Source organism: Varroa jacobsoni, unplaced genomic scaffold (assembly GCF_002532875.2).
Source record: "Varroa jacobsoni isolate VJ856 unplaced genomic scaffold, vjacob_1.0 scaffold_741, whole genome shotgun sequence".
NCBI classification, from domain to species: Eukaryota; Metazoa; Arthropoda; class Arachnida; order Mesostigmata; family Varroidae; genus Varroa; species Varroa jacobsoni.
Window position 1 is genome coordinate 73943 of NW_019213643.1, and position 17185 is coordinate 91127.

The 17185-nt window shown below is 41.7% G+C and overlaps 1 protein-coding gene and 1 long non-coding RNA gene across 4 annotated transcripts; one reads left to right on the forward strand and one right to left on the reverse strand.

Moving 5' to 3' along the window:
* Positions 1 to 2301: 2301 nt before the first annotated feature.
* Positions 2302 to 8681, reverse strand: LOC111263182 (uncharacterized). Of its 3 annotated transcripts, XR_015312189.1 has the most exons (3): positions 8608 to 8681; positions 7955 to 8525; positions 2302 to 2807 (listed from the first exon to the last, which is right to left on the reverse strand). XR_015312189.1 is itself a non-coding variant. In XM_022838065.2 (2 exons), the coding sequence occupies exon 1, from the start codon at positions 6236 to 6238 to the stop codon at positions 4508 to 4510; it is 1731 nt and encodes a 576-aa protein (XP_022693800.1). In that variant the 5' UTR covers positions 6239 to 6245; the 3' UTR covers positions 2302 to 2807; positions 4408 to 4507. The 3 variants fall into 3 exon arrangements, 2 of the variants coding, with proteins under 2 accessions (XP_022693800.1, XP_022693798.1); XM_022838065.2 differs by lacking the exons at positions 7955 to 8525; positions 8608 to 8681 and adding an exon at positions 4408 to 6245; XM_022838063.2 differs by lacking the exons at positions 7955 to 8525; positions 8608 to 8681 and adding an exon at positions 3656 to 6245.
* Positions 7590 to 16780, forward strand: LOC111263183 (uncharacterized). The gene is made up of 6 exons (XR_015312190.1): positions 7590 to 7677; positions 8211 to 8538; positions 8680 to 8823; positions 14763 to 14794; positions 16166 to 16203; positions 16483 to 16780. It is a non-coding gene; the product is annotated as an uncharacterized LOC111263183 (long non-coding RNA).
* The last annotated feature ends 405 nt before the right edge of the window (positions 16781 to 17185 follow it).

The following is a 17185-nucleotide window of genomic DNA, read 5'->3' on the forward strand; positions in this document are numbered from 1 at the left end:
TTTTCAAATTATCGTGCACGCCGTTTCAATGAAAAGTGTATGTGCTATTGTCCTCTCAGTTTTTTTACAATGTTGTCTTAAGATAATAGAAGACAATGGTCTATGTTCACATCTTTGAAAGGCACTTAAGGCGGCATGGGACCAAAGTCCATTCAACAATGAGGTGAGAGATCCCACACGCCTAGAACGTATCTCGAGTGTGCATCTTGTAACTATCAGCCATTGCCTAGCAGCTTTTCATAAAAGAGGGTTCAGGGTGCATAACCGGCGCATTCGATGCATTTTGTCCAATGCTGCAGATACCTTTTTCGCTGCTGCAACTTTCAATGACGCTGTTTATGATTCATCTCTTGCTAGAGGGTGCATCTGTTTTAACTGATCCCCCCCGAATCCGTTAGTGCCTTGAAAAGAACTTCTAACCATGAAAAAAACCTTGAAAAGAGTAGCGCCCTTTTGACCTCCCTCTGAGAATCTTATTGTCCACGTTTGTAGCACTCTTCGGCCAGTCGAGTTGATATTATGCTGCATATTCTTAAACATACCCGTAAACGTGGACTCGTCGGAGACTTGTACTTGTTTGCTTCTGCTTTTCGTCCGCGTTATGCTTCGGTTTCCTTCGGAAACGTTTATTTTTAGCTTACTGTTTATCGCTTCCACCGCCTTTCTGCTACCGTCCTTATTTATACTATAAAAAAGGACAACGGACTGCCACTGCCAGGCAGCAAAGTCGAAGGCTTTGTCCATGTACCACCGGTGAGTCCTATGTAAAAAGTCAGATAGCGACAAAGGCCCTATAAAGAGTTAATCCATCCTCACCAGATTCCTGAACTATGCGTGTAGTGAGCTCTGTGACCTATTGTGTAACTTCTCATTGCAAACCGCTAAAATGAGCCGTCATGCATTTCGAGAACACGTTATTCGTTGCGTCTCTCTTTTATTTCCCAACGAAAATTTTGAGCGAGCTTTCATTTAGTACGTGGCGCGTGAAGGTAAACCTGTAGATCTGCCAAATCGCTTCTTCCTTTCCGTGGAAACGGTATTATAATTATCTTAATTGCCATATTTACCATAATATTCACAAGAGAAGTCCAAGTAAAAGATCAATTTTCCGTAAGTAAAACATTATTATATCTAGCCTAATTCATTGCCATTTTACGAAAAATCTTGTAAACACCATTCATCATAGTGGCTGCCAGCCGCCGTAGGATATCTCCGCGGTTGTTGATAATGCCAATAGCGACAGCGAGACCGCCTTGTACTATCTAGAACTCGAAGCAGGTACTGCTAATTTAACAAAACAATAGCGCTAATCATTTGTAAATGTTATGCCATTCGATGGGGCGATATGAGGGCAATCGGTGAGTGGCCCGGTGATGAATCAACCGGATCTCGATACTACAAGTTTAATATGACTTGAACTGGTAGAATTCATGAAGTGGAGATATGTTTTTGAGCTGTGTGCCTAAGGTAAGGCAAAAATTCCTTAACAAATATAAACATATATATTTATAATAGCATATACGGTATAACTGTAAAATAAAGACTCGAAAAATGTAACGACTTCCGCCCTAGGCGCATTAGGTAGATAGCAAAGTGTTTTTCTTAGCCTGGTCCCTGGAAAAAAGATCACACAAAAATTTCAAGTGGCATATTGCAGATTCACAAAAAATTTAGCCTTAGAAAATTCGTTGTTTACAGTAGATAGGTAACTCGATTCAACTTAAGAAATAGAATTAGTATCTACCTATTTTTGTGGTGAGCGAGATGGTGTACTCCGCTAAGTAGGAGTGAAAATGTTTTAAGTTCTAATAAAGTAGGTCCCATGCGGGTTCTTACCGTCAACGATTGTCAGCAAGGCCGATATTAACATTTAATTTTCCTAAAATAAATAAATACACCGTTCCTGTGAAAAACAAAGGCTCCATGAGCAAAGGGGACCTCTGCGAGAAACGTGAATCTCAATAAGCAATGTGTATTTAAGTTGTGGGTACTACGTAGAAGGCCGAACCTTCTTTCTTTTTTTTTTTTATTTGTCACCGTTAGTTCCACAAATGATACATTTAGTAACCATATTAAATCAGAAATTATGCTTCTAGTAAAGGGAGTATACAAAAAAAAGGAACACAGAGACAGTTCTGTTAGAAATCGTGTGGCGGAAGAAACAATCGCTAAGGAAGCAGTCATATATTTGCGTTCTCACTGTTTTGTGCCGATTGGAGATCTGAAAATTTTCTGTAAGATGAAAACATTCAATTTCTAACCGTACCCGATGACCATTCAGTTATAAAAGGAAGACATATATTATATATAATGATCCTTTATTGATAACAATTTATTCAGTCTAGCACTGCTCTATCGATCACGTGTGCTCTTGCTATCGTGTAGCCATTGCGGCTCACTTCATCGTTCAAGTCAGTCTCCGGGCCTTATTTTTTGTTCTCTATCATTCGTCATATGTCATGGCATTCATAATAAATATATCATGACTTACACCTCGTATCGCAGCTGCCGTAACACGACATAAGCGCCGTTCTAATGCAAACACTAATCAGGTGCTTTCGTTATAATGGACGACTTATGAATGTACGTGCCTCGTGGTTCTATGGCCGCATCTCACATGGCCCCGCAAGCGACACGACCACCTCTTTGGGAAAGATCAGTTCTGCTCCCACTTTTTTTTTTTTTTTTTCTTTTTCTTATTTCACTGCCATGCCGAAGGTCTAAATTCTGTTGTACTAAATAACTCATCCATCATTCAGCATATGATAGTATATAGCCAACATCATTTCGCCATCACGATTAGTTAACTAAAAAAAAACAAACAAACAAACAAACACAGATCTGAATAGTAAATATGACCATATTAAATAGATTGAATTTCATTACATTTTCGGCCTCTTGTAAATTTGTTGACAAAAGTAACAATAATAGCAAAATCAATTAAGTAACGAGCCATATAGTGGTGTTGTTCATTCCTGCAGAAATCGGGAGCCATCGCTTCCTTCTGCCTATGTGCTTCTACATCTTTCAATAGCGTTCACTATTATGACTTTACAGACATTCGTACAAAACGAGCACAAGGTTCTGCGCTGCGAAGTAACGTTTACTATTCTAGGTGATCACAATATTTAGGTTTATTAAGGTTCACGCTGTACGTCGGGAACCGGACCTCGATTTTTGCCTCAATCAAAACAAACAAATATAACTATTGTATTAGATGCTGCGTAACCTTACAGTTTGATATTGTTTCAAATAGTTTACGTTCTGGTATATATATATGACGTAGATATGAACTTCTAATTAACTGAACTGAGAGACCCCGAGGGTCACACGAATAGAGGCGAACAGTGTATACGTAAAACTCTGTAGCCTTAGATTACAGTTGTAATAACAATAAAGAGAAATCCGGGCGGCGGTAGGCAATTGTCTTCGCCTCGTTGGCAAAGGTGCAGCGTTCTTGCCCTCTGCAAACAGACTGCTACTCAGCCCGCAGTAGCAATCGAGAGTGCTGGGAACGACGGATATTCAGCCGCTTGCTACAAATAGTAGAATAAACTGAACAATGTACCGCCCGCCAGGAGTGCAAACGACCGTGGCGGAGGCGGGTCAAGTGCACTTGTATAAAGAAGTCAAACCGACATTGCAAAGTACGTACAAAAGGGCTGGGGGGCGTGCGGAGAGACGTTTACGTAAAGACTTTAGACGTTTGAAGCGTCGGGCCATTTTCTACGCGGTGCTTTTGATACTATTGTCCTGCAAAGGCAACTCGGTTGCGTTGTCGTGAGCTGCGCGCTACGTATTTCCCGTAACTGTGAATGAATCGGTGACTTCCAAAGGTACTTCTATTAGAGATAAGACGAAAGAGAGATACTGGTAAAGCCGATTGCTCGACGAATTGGTTTTTTCCCTAATCGGGTAAAATGCATAGCGAAGCATAATAATTTTTCACAGAAACATTGTTATGAGGTGTATAAGTATCTTGCTGGACTGTTGTATTAGTTTTGCTATTGCCGGATCGATTTTCTCTGACCGCTGAACAGCGTGTCCAACTGTATTCCTTGTTGGGGTGCTTAGCTCCACCTCCAATTAACTAGCGCTTGAACGAATAATAAAATCCTTATATTAAGCTTAATATTCTAACAAGCACGATGTGATACAGCCATCAAATCCTATTTTTTTCGATGTACTTTATTGACGTGTCGCACAAAACATATCTATACAAAACAGTTTGAATGAAGCGACCTTTTGCAGCTTCAGAAATGCTCGCACACAGATGCACATTCTGATAGATCTATCCAAACAAATATCAAACATAGCTCTATAACTATTTTAGTTATTTATTTATTTAGATTTTTAACTTTCTACATAGATATTTTATCACCTGATGCTCGCCATATATTCCCATACCGTGAAACATTAGCAGCATTCGATAGGAGACTTCTGTTCCGTAACTGTCTCACATGTAACAACAAAAGTTTAGCGTACGCAAGCACAACCCGTACAACGTTTACAGAGATATGCGCCGTTCATGAATTGTTTCTAAGTCCGGGACACTGCTGGTGAGGTCACTGGCAAGACGAGAGACGCTGACCGCATACTGCAGATTACCTAGGTGACCTGTTAGTGCTGACGGCGGCGACAACGTCGTCATCCGCCTTGAACCAAAAACTCGGTCGTAAGAACTAGTTCGCGACGTATTTGGCGTTCTAGCCTCACAATCTCCGCCTCCAGATGCCCCCTTACACACGTCTTCGTACGATGGGGGTGGCGGACCAGCGAGGTGTAAATCGCTTCGGCGTGTCTCAAGATACGACGGTGGGCGGTCCTCTGCGGCCCGGCGAACAGCCTCAGCATCGAAAGTACTCGCGTTCTGTTCCGTATGCTCCCTTTCAAGCTCGATAAGATCCCGGCGACGCTTCCACCAATCATAGAGTATCACGACTCCGACTACTGACATCGCTCCGCTAATCAGTACAAGAAAGGTTACCATCAGGGCCGTCATAAATCGTGCCGAGGGATCAGCTTCGGTACAGATGTAACAATCGCGTTCGACGCCCTCCGATATGTAGTAGTTGCCATCGATAAGTATGGCCGTGGACACATTGAATTGTTTGCGATCATTCGAATTGATTTTTTTATACGACTCCATGGCGATCTTGCGAGTGAATGTACACCGGCGATGTCTGTGCTTATCCTGACCATAGCAGCGACTGGCCCGCACAATTGGTCGACACTCCTGAACATCCCGACCTGGTCCGTGTTTCCTCTGATATTTGTTCAAGCAAACGCAGTACTGCTCGTCGACACACATAGTTGTACGACTCCGTGAGCTACATTGGCCAAATGTGCTGCTACACTTGTCAGTCGTTCGTACGTAAACCTGGATCTCATCGCGGGCTGGAAGAACGTCCGTCGAACTCAGTTCACAGCTAAATTTCGCCGACTGTTTGACGTTCTTCAATTGGAACTTGAGTTCAAGGGGATGACTGTGCAGTAGGCGGAAGTTCTGCTTTCGGATCATAACGACGCCTTCAAGATTGTCATCGTACAGCTTCAAGTTGATAAAGTTTGGTATTTTATCAAGCTTAGCCGCGGCTATTCTTGGGTGTTGGGTAGCCATCATTGTGGCTGATTTCGACGTTCCGCTGTCAACTTCGCTATTAGCTTGCTTATTAAAATCGACAATACCGTCTTCGGCATTAGCTTCTATAGGACCATTCCAATGTACATTTATCTTGGTTGCATTATCGTTAGCCTCGCCGGAACTCTTTCCCTTGTCAGTAACTGCGGCCGCATCAGTTTTGTCCTTGTCTTCGCTCCCATGACCTTTCAATTGGTTGTCCTTTCTGGCGTTGTTGTAGCTGTCGTTTGGCAAATGGCCGTCATGTATCAGGGTATAGGTACAAGTGATCTCCTGTGTTTCGTCACCGTAATTTACGATCACGCGTTTCGGGATCGCATCGATTTTAACCGTAGCTGCGTAACTGACCCTTACATGACTGCCTAACAGAGTTACCAGTATAGCCAATATCACAGGTGCATGGATTTGCCATGAATGTGACAGTTGCTGATTTCTGCATAGTCCCCTTTCATTGTTTAATGACTTGTTTGGCTCTCCATGGCACTGATCTCGTTTGTGAAGATTTCGCACGCTAAAAAAGGATAATACTAACCTCGATGTTTCATTCTGACCAACATAGAGTCCAGCACCGCCTTGCGGAAGTGCTGGGTCCGCCATAGTCTTTCTAGTTCCGAGCTCCTGCTGTCGTTACCGGAGCTTCTAACAGCAGCTGTTGCGACCGAAAATTGCTCCTCGTTGGGGTGACTATTCGCCGCCGCCTGGGACCGTTTTGTTATACCCGCCATACAGCAGCCTCGCGCGGCGGAACGTGCCGTGCTATAATTGTTGTCAGAGGCAGCGGCGTCAACAGTGAAGCCGCTTTTGGCAGTATTAAGAGTCTGGCGTTTGCAGCGTCAGTCTTAATGATCGACGACGCTGACCGTGCATTTGCGTCTGCCCCGGCACGATTTCAAACACATTTCGCAGCCACAAGCCCCTTATCTCTTTTTTTTTCCCAGCAAAACAATACTGTTACTCGCGATAAGTGGATTAAAGAGAGCACTGGATGCCTTCGCAGGGTGAACAGCAGTTTGATATCTTCTCGAGTAGTTGCCGCTTTCGTTGCTGCTGGTGCTTGGTATCGTCAGCAGTCGATCGGATTGCCAATGATTGCAACGATGTGAAGAAAACGTTCAGCTGTCGTGGCCGAGGTTGTTAGTATCACCTCAGTGGTCGTAGCGCAATATGGGGGCGCGCGTTTGCTATTGCGGTGCAGGCAGCCACAGAAGATGGAGCATCTACTGGTATTGTTTGATGCCGGTCGTTAAGACTGGCGTTGTTAAGGTCGCTTCGATTCAGCTGAGCTGATTCTGATCAACGCACCGTGCTCTATTCAGCTAGTAAAAGCAGCCGACTCCGTTGCTCTTACAGATGAGATTATAGCTGATGCTGCTGTTAGAAACGACAGTTCCTTTTTTTTTTTTTATCGTCGTATTGTTCGTCTCTGCTATCCTGGCCGGGGATAATATTACCATTACAGTTATCCAACGTTCGAGTTCTGTAAGAAGTCGGCACTGTTTATGAGTACGTGTTTTTAGATGAATGCGCACACTGCTCGAGTTATGGGAGTTCCGTAAACCATAGATCGCGCGTTCGAAAACGAAAGAGGAAATTTAGTCGTGATTCTGCAGCCGGCACGGGCAGTGTCGGTGGAGCGCTAATGCCGCTATTAGAACCATAACTATTACACGATAGCGACTGAGTGTGCCATAGCACTGTAATAGGAATAGAGAAGACGGCAGCAAGGCGATTTTTGTCCATCACGGTTCAGTCGTACATACATATAGTGGGAGATTTGAGGCAGTCAGCGGTAGTATAGCTATAGCATGGCAGTCCAGCGATTAATTAAAATCACGCGATCAAGTCGTAGTGGTATAGACGTGTACAGAAAGGCAGAGCCAGTTTGTAGTTGCGAGTTAGTCACGCTTTTATCGTTCGAGCGCGAAGCCCCTACTTGGGGGGAGAATTGCTCATCGAAGACCCTAGCAGACAGATAGTAAGAGGGTAACCGCACGTTCGGTGAGCTGCCGTTACAACGATCGCTACCAACATCGCTGGTACGAAGTATCGCCTTCACCTCCCTGTTGACACTTGAGTATTTATCCGCTCTCTTCGTTAACGCGACCGAGAATTATTGACAAACACTCGATACGAGAAGTATCTTAGAAACATCCTAGAGCCCCACGATCGTCAGACGCACATGTAACTTTAATAACACTGCTGTACAATAAATTCATTTAGAATAATGATAGCACACATATCGTATAATAGTGCTATTTGCCATAAAGAGACTAAACATAGAGGTGATTATGGTTTAAATATGTCAATACTTGCCTTCGACCTCACAGATTGTCGATGCTGGATATAATGACGCCAGCTGACAGGCATAGTGATATTATGAAAACAGTGAGATGCCGCCCCAACGGACGGAACCTTGTCCCGTAAACGCCATCCAGCGTATTCTTTCCTTCCCTTTCGGCATGGTCGTTAGAGGAATATGCAGTAGTAACAGTGGCTATAGTTTGAGAGTCGACAGTGACTAGGCTAACAGAAGCAGCGTTGGGAGTGATATCCTCCTTCCTTCTTTCAGACCCGATGGTGGGCCCAACAGCAGTGGCGATGGTGGGTTGAGTCGTAACGACGGTGGTCTATTCTATCGCGTTCTACGCTGTCCCACGTCCTTCTGTTCGATCGCGGTTACTCATGCTCCGTTTGCGACAAACGGCGACTTTTGACGGGGACCGTTGCTAGAGGAGGCTTCTCCGACACGTGATCCGTACCGTCTCAGCAAACAATCGTGATGGTCACCAGATAATCGACGACGTGACTCGGATGTGTCAACCAGCCATGGAAGAGCGGAGAGCGAATTAGCAAGACGCGGCAGTGAGCTTCTACGTGCAACACCCTGTTAGATAGCGGTCAGACATCGACAAGCTGAATTTATCGGCGAGAAACTACTAGAATTCTACCACCTATTGCTCACCTACCTTTTTTCGTGGCTTTAACGTGTTACTTTTTTCTTTTGTCTGCCTTACTTCCTTTGCATTTCTTTAATTCAGAGATTGGAGACCCGATCGATGCTACTAGTGACAATACAGATACTGTGGGACATACGGCGTTCGTTCTACAAGACGGCATTGTTTGAAGACGGCTCCGTTTATACGGGTGTTTAACATACATACATAAAATAACGTTCCGAGACTGTAAGTGAAATTAGATGGAATGAAAATTACGCCTTCTTCAAGTAGTAATATACGCTCAGCGTTACGTTAGCAGTAATGATAAGACTAAAAAATTGCCACAGAGAATAATAAGTAGTTCTCCACTAATCTCAATTGGAACGGAGTGAGTGAAATATGGTGGGATGAATCCAGTATAGTAGCTGCTAGGCAGTTAAAGAAACAAAATAGTAAGTGACACAATTGTGTATTGACCAAAAGCGCTGGACGGTCTCAAGAGAAATCCAACTGAAAGAGGTGGAAGCGGGTAAGCCTGCAACCAACATATGCCTTATGCTAGATTGAATGTAGGACGACTTCGTTAATATTAGAGTAGGCTAATCAGGTCGTTGTTGAAAGATAGCAGACTGGTTAAGACATCCTACTGGTACGGCCTTTGCTACATCCACTAGTCAAGTTAGCTATGTTAATGTACGTCAACGTAAGAGGAGGCCGCGGGTTAGTCTATTTGTTTTATTATTATTACTGCTAGTAGATTTTGTAACGATTGTACTTAATTCCAGTAGATTTAGGTTCAGCTAAGGTCGTCCAGGTTCGAAATCGTAGGCGTGGGCGTAGGCGGGCTTTGTTTTGTGCTGAGAGGGCCCAGCCGCCTAGAACACGGCAGTACTATACGTACCATACATTTCGTTATGGCGCTTTAATAAGTCACTAGAATATGGGCTAAAGTCAAGGCGTTGTCGGAGTATTGCTTGTTAAGCTTGCATCTTCGCTGGTGACCACATCTCAATCTGTAGATTGGACAGTTCATCAGGAATTTTTAAGTGCCAATGGCACCTTTTCGCATGTTGGATTTAGGTCATGACAGTGAGCAAAGTTAAGTTGTTTGGTGTCACAAAACTTTTCATCTAGGACAAACAATACCAAGTCCAGTTGACCGGCCAGTATTTAGTGAGTCCTTGCTGTAATTCTATCAAGGGTCTACAAGTATATGTAAGGAAAGTCGTCCAGAGATAGTTATCACTGTAGCTGATAGCGGCAAAAGGCCTCCGCCAAATGAGGATTGATAGTCGTTAATGTACTTAAATGAAAATATATCCATGCGATCGTTACCATAATACACCGTTCTTCTTGCCTACTCTATACAAAGGGGCACCCTTGGCCCAGCAGGAAACGTACAAAGCATCTAGCTAGTCATGTAGTTGAGGTCATGTGCGTTCCTGCAGACACACTTTCTTGTGGACTAAGTTGTAAGGCGAGCATTTCTGCAGAAAAAACGAGCTAATGCCGGTTAGTATACCAATAGGTGTGCTGTAAGTGAAAGTTAATATAAGGCCCAAGGTGTCAACAGAAAATTATAAAAATGGTTGAATTGGGTAACAGGTTGTCGGACCAGCGGTCCTAAATAACTCGTTTCTGCTATAATGGAAGAAGGTGTTCGTATCAGCTGTAATAGCACCTTTATCACAACGGCTTGCAGATGAGAGTCCGACTTGTGCGTTATTGGTTGACATTTTATTGTGCGTAAACGTGTCTATCCATAGAAATAATATGATAACTAGTCGAAAGCACAAGATTCGAAAGAACGTCTGGCGGAATGCTAGATCACATAAATACTAGAGACGTTTCGAACATAGCGGCCATTTCCTAGCGATACTTAACAGCATTCGTCGAAAAGATTTGAATTATGTATATATATCTGACGAAATTCTACCTATTACATCTAGAGATTACTGGCCTTACACTACGATAGCTTTTACGAGGGCAGCAACTACGATGAGTGTTCCTAAAAGCCTATTAGTAATTGTTTTCGTAATAGCGACGTAAAATACGTTTTATATTGGTCCTATGCTAAAGACCTTTTGGCCAGCTTACCAAGCTACAAGCTATATAGGCAGGCGTAATGGAAAAACCCTCGAAGTGTGCGTTCAACACGGTCCCATAGACTACGAGAATTAATAATGTCGCGTTTACTGTTTCCGATGTGAAGGATCATCATTTTTTGCTGTTGACACAATTTTTTAGAAGCATTTGGGTGCCGTATTATACGCGACCATAATGATTCACACTGTCTGAGCCAAAATAGCGAAACGGTATATTGACCATAACCATGGTAATCTATTAGATTAAAAATGTCGCAATCGAGTTATATAAGCCTAGCATAAAAGATGCCGAGGCGAACCAACCGATAGTGTGTCTTAACCTGTTCACAGAACGTGTATGTACTATAGATAAAAACTGACAAAGTATATATCTCGTAGAGGTTCGAAACTCATTACATGTTTCGTACCAGGGATCCCCTTATAACGATTCCAGTCGGCTAGTTTTTCTTCAACAACGTCTCATTGGAGACGAATATCGAGATGTGTCACGTCTTTCGCTGAAAAAAAACGAACGTAAGCTTTGCCGAAACGCCGTGAAGGATGGTTGCCAGCCGACAGAATGAAAGATTACACTAAAATCATACCGATATGTTATTGTTGAGCGAAACAATATTTGCATTATAACAAGACTCAACAGAGGTACGCTTTATGCAACGTCTGTCACTAGAGTGTGCATCGCCAACATTGTTCGGTGCAATCACCGAGTTGTAGTTAGCTGGTTTTTGCTCACAGGACTAGCCTATGCTCTAAATTAAGGCCAACTTAGGTATCCAACAAAACATTATTAGCTAAGCAATAGTACAGCACGAAAAAAGTTAAAAGCCTTCTTGAGTTAGGTGCGAACCTGGCACGCCCAAGCTTCGGGCGCGTCGTACATGCCGTCGGCATAGAAACCTTATGAAGTTAACCTTCGATATATAATATCAATTAAGTATGTGTAAAAATAAAAAGCCGAAAGGGTTCGAGCTGCACGATAATACTGTAAAGGGATACGGCCGTATCAGGTAGGCCCAAAGGGGAACTGGAGAAACATACGAACTGCATGCGGTGTTGTTAATATGGCCTGTAAATGGCTAAAGTGGTAAGCTCGCGTCCTTTAGCGTAGCAATTAAGTCCTATGGCATAGGATCTTTGCGAACTCGAAGTTCTTTTATAAATAGATTTGAAACAAATACGGAAAGTTGTGCAACGCCACACAGTAACTAATTCGGCATAACCATCGCCTTATAATTGTTATCATAATATATAAATATATATCGAGCTTTTCTGAGATATATCATACATGTACATGACGCATTGTGCGACGGTTTTTGAGAACACATGCTTGAGACATCCTTCAAGTTAGAGTGGTGCCATTAAAAGGCAAGGTCGAACTTAGTGACGAATGGAAGAGAATTTATGATTGCCAGTACAGGTTTTACTTTTTCCTATTCAGTCTTTATTTTTTTGCTATTGACGATTGGCCACAGACAGCTTTATACGCTTGCATGGTTTATTTGCAGCGTGTACATGCCGCGCTCGTCGGTGTACATCAGACTATGTTTCAACTATTTAAACGGCCTATGCATTTCGGTAGCGGCCAACCATCTTGCATGTGCTTAGATAAGGCAATACCCATTTTCCTTGAAAATTTATTTTTTTTTTTTAGCATTGTCGATATAAGAACCTTCCGTCAAGCCCCCGAAAACGATCTCCATCAAAACAGCAATGGCCATATTATCTTCAAATCTTCATTTCATCCACATACGTGACTCACGCGGTTTTTTCCGACTTTCTCCAAAATGGGCCTGATTGCATCTCGCAATTCTATGAAAAATTACTGAGCCGACTAACACTATCGACAATACGTTCAGCAGCTGTATACTTACCCTTAATTTGCTGGCCGAGAAGAGCAAATAACCTGGAAAGTACGTATAGCTGTGATGCAAAGACGGTAGCCGCGAGCGTATACGAACAAACAGATCGGGAGAAAACTACGATTGGGCATACGACCTCACTTTCGGTTTGCCCGGCCTCACCAGCCGGGCTCACTAGCAGAATGTAATTAGTAGACATTTTCAAGATGCGGTGACAAATTCTTGTTTTTTCGCTGTTCATAGTCAATAAGGCCGGAGCATGCCTCTTTCTGGCCAAATCAGAGCGTTGATGTATTTACCGGCGCCGGCGATCAAGTCGATGAAGCCCGCAAACGTTTCAATGCGGCGTCGACAGAAGATTGCCCGCTTTCGCGTGGCATCAGAGGGAACGTCGGCGAAATACGGACAGAAGGAACACGTACCTAACAAGATTTATATCACACATTTTAGCTAGAACCCGTACCGCATATTACGATAGCATAATAGGATTAATAGATGCATATATATAGCCTTTCAAGGCGCGATGCTCGATTACATGCACATTTATACGATCTTCTGCTTTACTTACATGACCCAGTAAAAGATTATGATGCAATTGCGGCTGATTATGATGCGGTGAATGGCCGTCCTATTCAAATGTCAAATAAACTAAATTACTATATTATTAACTATATTAGAGTGATATGGCTCAGCGATCAGATCCGTCTATCGGCTAAGGTTGAGGAACAGTCGTGAGTAGACTCTAACGTAATATACTGTTGGCTACTGGATTCGTTTCGCTGGCAACAAGCCTTGGCCAACATCATCTGCCTAGCTGGACTAGCTTTGCCGGGTCGCGCCTGCAGCTGGCCGCCTCGATCTCTTACGGTGGCCAATGTGTACACAGTGTCGGTACTTAACAAACTAACGCCCAGCGGGTGTTATAAACCTTTTTTGCATCAGTAGCAACACAATAGCCATTGTCCTGTTATAAGCCTCACGTATAATGTGTACAGGGAAATAACTAATACTCACGAAGGCCGTAACATTTACGTATTTTATGGTGGTAATCCAAGCGAAGAATTGGGTTCGGGATCAGCTCAGTCGTTGCTTTATTATCGAATAAAAAAGAAACTTGTAGTTTATGGAAATCTACGGATGAATCTACGGGAGGCTAACGCAAATAGGGGAGCGAAATCGTTTAAACTTACAAAGAAAAACGTATTCTCCGTTTCATTTGACGACAGTAACTCTTAACTTAGAATGCGTCCCAATGTCAGTATTGTGTTGCGGGCTTTTCGGAGCGGTGCAACGAAATCAGCTACAATACAAATCGTGTCTTATAGCAAAAGTTGTACGGTCCTTGGAACTATAATTGAAAAAAATCTGTGCGTTAGAGAACATGGCCAATTATGCAACACTGGTATTTTTTAGCGTCGCTCATGGACTATTTTTAATATACTGATTAAATAACCGACGTCCAACTCGAACCAGTTGTTGAAAACGTTTATATATCCAAAGTGCACTTTTTTTTTTTTAGTTTTAATACAGTAGATATATTTCTATTGTTTTTTTTTATGTAATACACAAGTTATTAGTACAAACCAAAAAAGTGACGATATGAAAGTTCCAATCTATTAATTCTAAACTTGGTAGTTCTACCGTTTCAGCAGTATCATACTGTAGATAGTATTCATTTCAATCGCAATTATCCAACTTACCGTAATAATAACTTACCTAATAATTTTATATTACTTATTAATATATCGATGTAGATATTTGCGGGTCGACTTTACTTGTAGAACGGTTTTTTGCGCTCACCTCGATAACAGCGCGCTTTGCAAAAGTACACCTTTGATTTTTTTCTTTATAAAATTTATTTTTTGCTCACGATTCACATATCAAAAAAAACCTATACGTACTTTAACGAAATCTTATTGAAACAGAAATTTTTAAATTCGATCATTCAAAGATCTTTAAATAGAATATTAAGTTATTGGCAAATTTTCTTCTCACAAAAATATGTGTTACTCGTTTACAAAAGTTACTACAAAACAGTGAAAGTTCTATGTTTTAGGCTGTTGAAGCAGCAAAAAAATACCAAAGCAAACTTTAGTTAGTTAAACAATTTCAGCTGTCGTCATTTTTTGCTCAGACTTATGGTACCCGTTAATTGCCAGCTTTTGGACTGCGTATAAAATAAAGTAGTATTTATTTTTGTTCTTTTCTGTATTCTACCTTTCAGAAAATGACATTTTCTGCGTCTTCATTTTCGACGTAAGTGGGGAAAATTGAGCGAGTGACTATCCTGTAAAGTAGCCACAAAACTCTCGAACATCCGTAGCACTCATTTGCTTATGCAGAAGCTTGTTACAAGAGGAATATACATTCTTGTACTATTTAGAAACGTGTTTCAATAGACAATCAATTGTTGTTTTTTATGTCACCACCAAGATAGGACGGACATGCTTGCACTAACTGTGTCTGTTAGGCCTGTTCTACTTTGACGTATAACTTATTATTACTTCCATTAAGTTGTCTTTTTACACTGTGTTAAACACAAAGGACACGTTACTAACATGTGGCAAAATTTGAGTAAACCTTATTTGCAACTTATGTCATTCTAGCTTAATCTAAACGAATTTTCAAATGTTTAGGTAAATTTTCTCTTTGCCGATAGTATTCGTTCTGTCGTTCAGCGTCGCAGCTGTTCCTAGCCAGTGGTCGATGTAACTTTTCTGAAACTGATTAAGTTACAACAAGCGGTGATCTGATCAAACCAATACGTACTCTTCTTCCTCTAAATTGCAGATACACCTCTTCTTATATCACACACAGCATTAACCTAGCTAAAATGATAAAATTAAAAAAAAAATAAAATAAAATAACAGAGTAACTGGTTGGTAATACATAGGCTTCTCCACTAGGCTTTAACGCTGAAAAACTCACCAAAGACATTATTAATGGATATTACTAGATGTTATAGTCGAAATATTAGATGTTTTAAGTTTCTACATGTCCGATCTCAAACTAACTACTGCTAAGAAATAAAAGAAGACATCGATACATTAGATATGATCTATCCTCGGGGTGGCTTGCCACTGTAGCTAAGTTAATATTTGAGGAACACATGGGCATATGAAAGAAAAATAGCAGTTTAAGTTAATTTCGAAGTAACGCATCTCGGTGGAAACACAGCCGGGGGCAAAGAGACTGAAAACGACGATGCTCTCCAATGACAGTATATGCTACAATATCTGTTGACAGGTTGAAAACGCCAGTTCGGTTGAAATCGACCACAACTTGTAACGCATAGCATTGCGCATTGTTCAGTTATAAGGATAATCGTTTCAACAATATAAAAGCATCTATTTACCTAAGAAAGCAACTTTCTACGAGATCCTTGTTAGGTACGCTTCATCAGAGTTTCAGTTGATAAGTCCAACAACTACTATATTACCCATTTACCTAAGAAACAATAAAAGCTTTTTCGATGATGACGATGATGATGCGGCTACTCCATTTTCTGCAAGACAACTTAAATCGTTAAAAGAAGTTGCGAGAAGCCAGTATAGTTCAACGGCAGTCGACATAGTGGTTCAAAACAAGCTTTCGGTTAACCTGCCAGCACCTTAATTTTCTGAACAGGAAAACAGCGGGCTTCGAGGATCATGTCTACATTATAAGTAAGTGGTCTTTAGCCCAAACTAAAATACAATACATCCAGTGAAGATTCCACCGCAGACATTCTACTGAGGCGTAAACTGTTCTAGTTGATAATATTCTGTGTACATCTACATAGTTTTGCTATAAACTCGCTAGCCTTTTACACTGCATTGAATGTTACAGTTTTTCTATTTGAAATCAAAGTTTCTCAATATCTAAAGCTCTGTTAAATACCTACACATGTTTGTGTGTACAAATCTTTTATATCTTGTTTAATCATAGTTATTGCTTCATTACAGTTGAACAGGGCTTGATCTAAGGACCGTGATCTAGGTCACGATGGCCTGGTCCACGGTCTCACTTAGCATAGGTGTATGCCATCTATCTACAATCCGACGATATTTGGCCGGACCGCCAATGAAGTCTTAACTATAATTATGCGCAATATAAGCGATATGAATGGGTCGTGTCTGAGACATCAGTATCTTGCATCGTCAACACGGATAATCGAATATTCTACCTTCTTATGCAATAAACTCAAAATCCAACTCGCTTTAGTCGCTAATACATGGGACATCAGCGAGCTATATGCTAAAAGTATTGGCATTCTATTTTTGATAGAACAATAGCATAGCACTTACTGAATATTTTTCGGGTTGTTTAGATTAGTGACACCGGTTCGTTCCTGAGACATCCTGCTACCTGCTATAACTTCGGTGTCTGTCTTACCGTCACAAAAAAAATACGCTCAAAAAATAATCCTTTCCGCTAGCGGCAGCTCTGGCTCAATTAGGCCGGCTGCACAACGCGCAGGATCCTACTAGGACCGTGTTCCTCCTCAACACACTGTTTAAATGGTAAGCAGAAACAAGGAGCTTAAACCGATGACATGGCCGCCTGTAATCGATTATTCAGCGAACGGGCGATTCAGCATTGCACTCGTTTTCTTATAAAATTCTCAAATTCTTACAAATTTATAATGGTTTCCCTTCATATATATAT

What these genes read in the sequence shown, in the direction of transcription:
- LOC111263182 (XM_022838065.2), bottom strand. Translation starts at nt 6,238, where the DNA reads ATGGCGGACCCAGCACTTCCGCAAGGCGGTGCTGGACTCTATGTTGGT.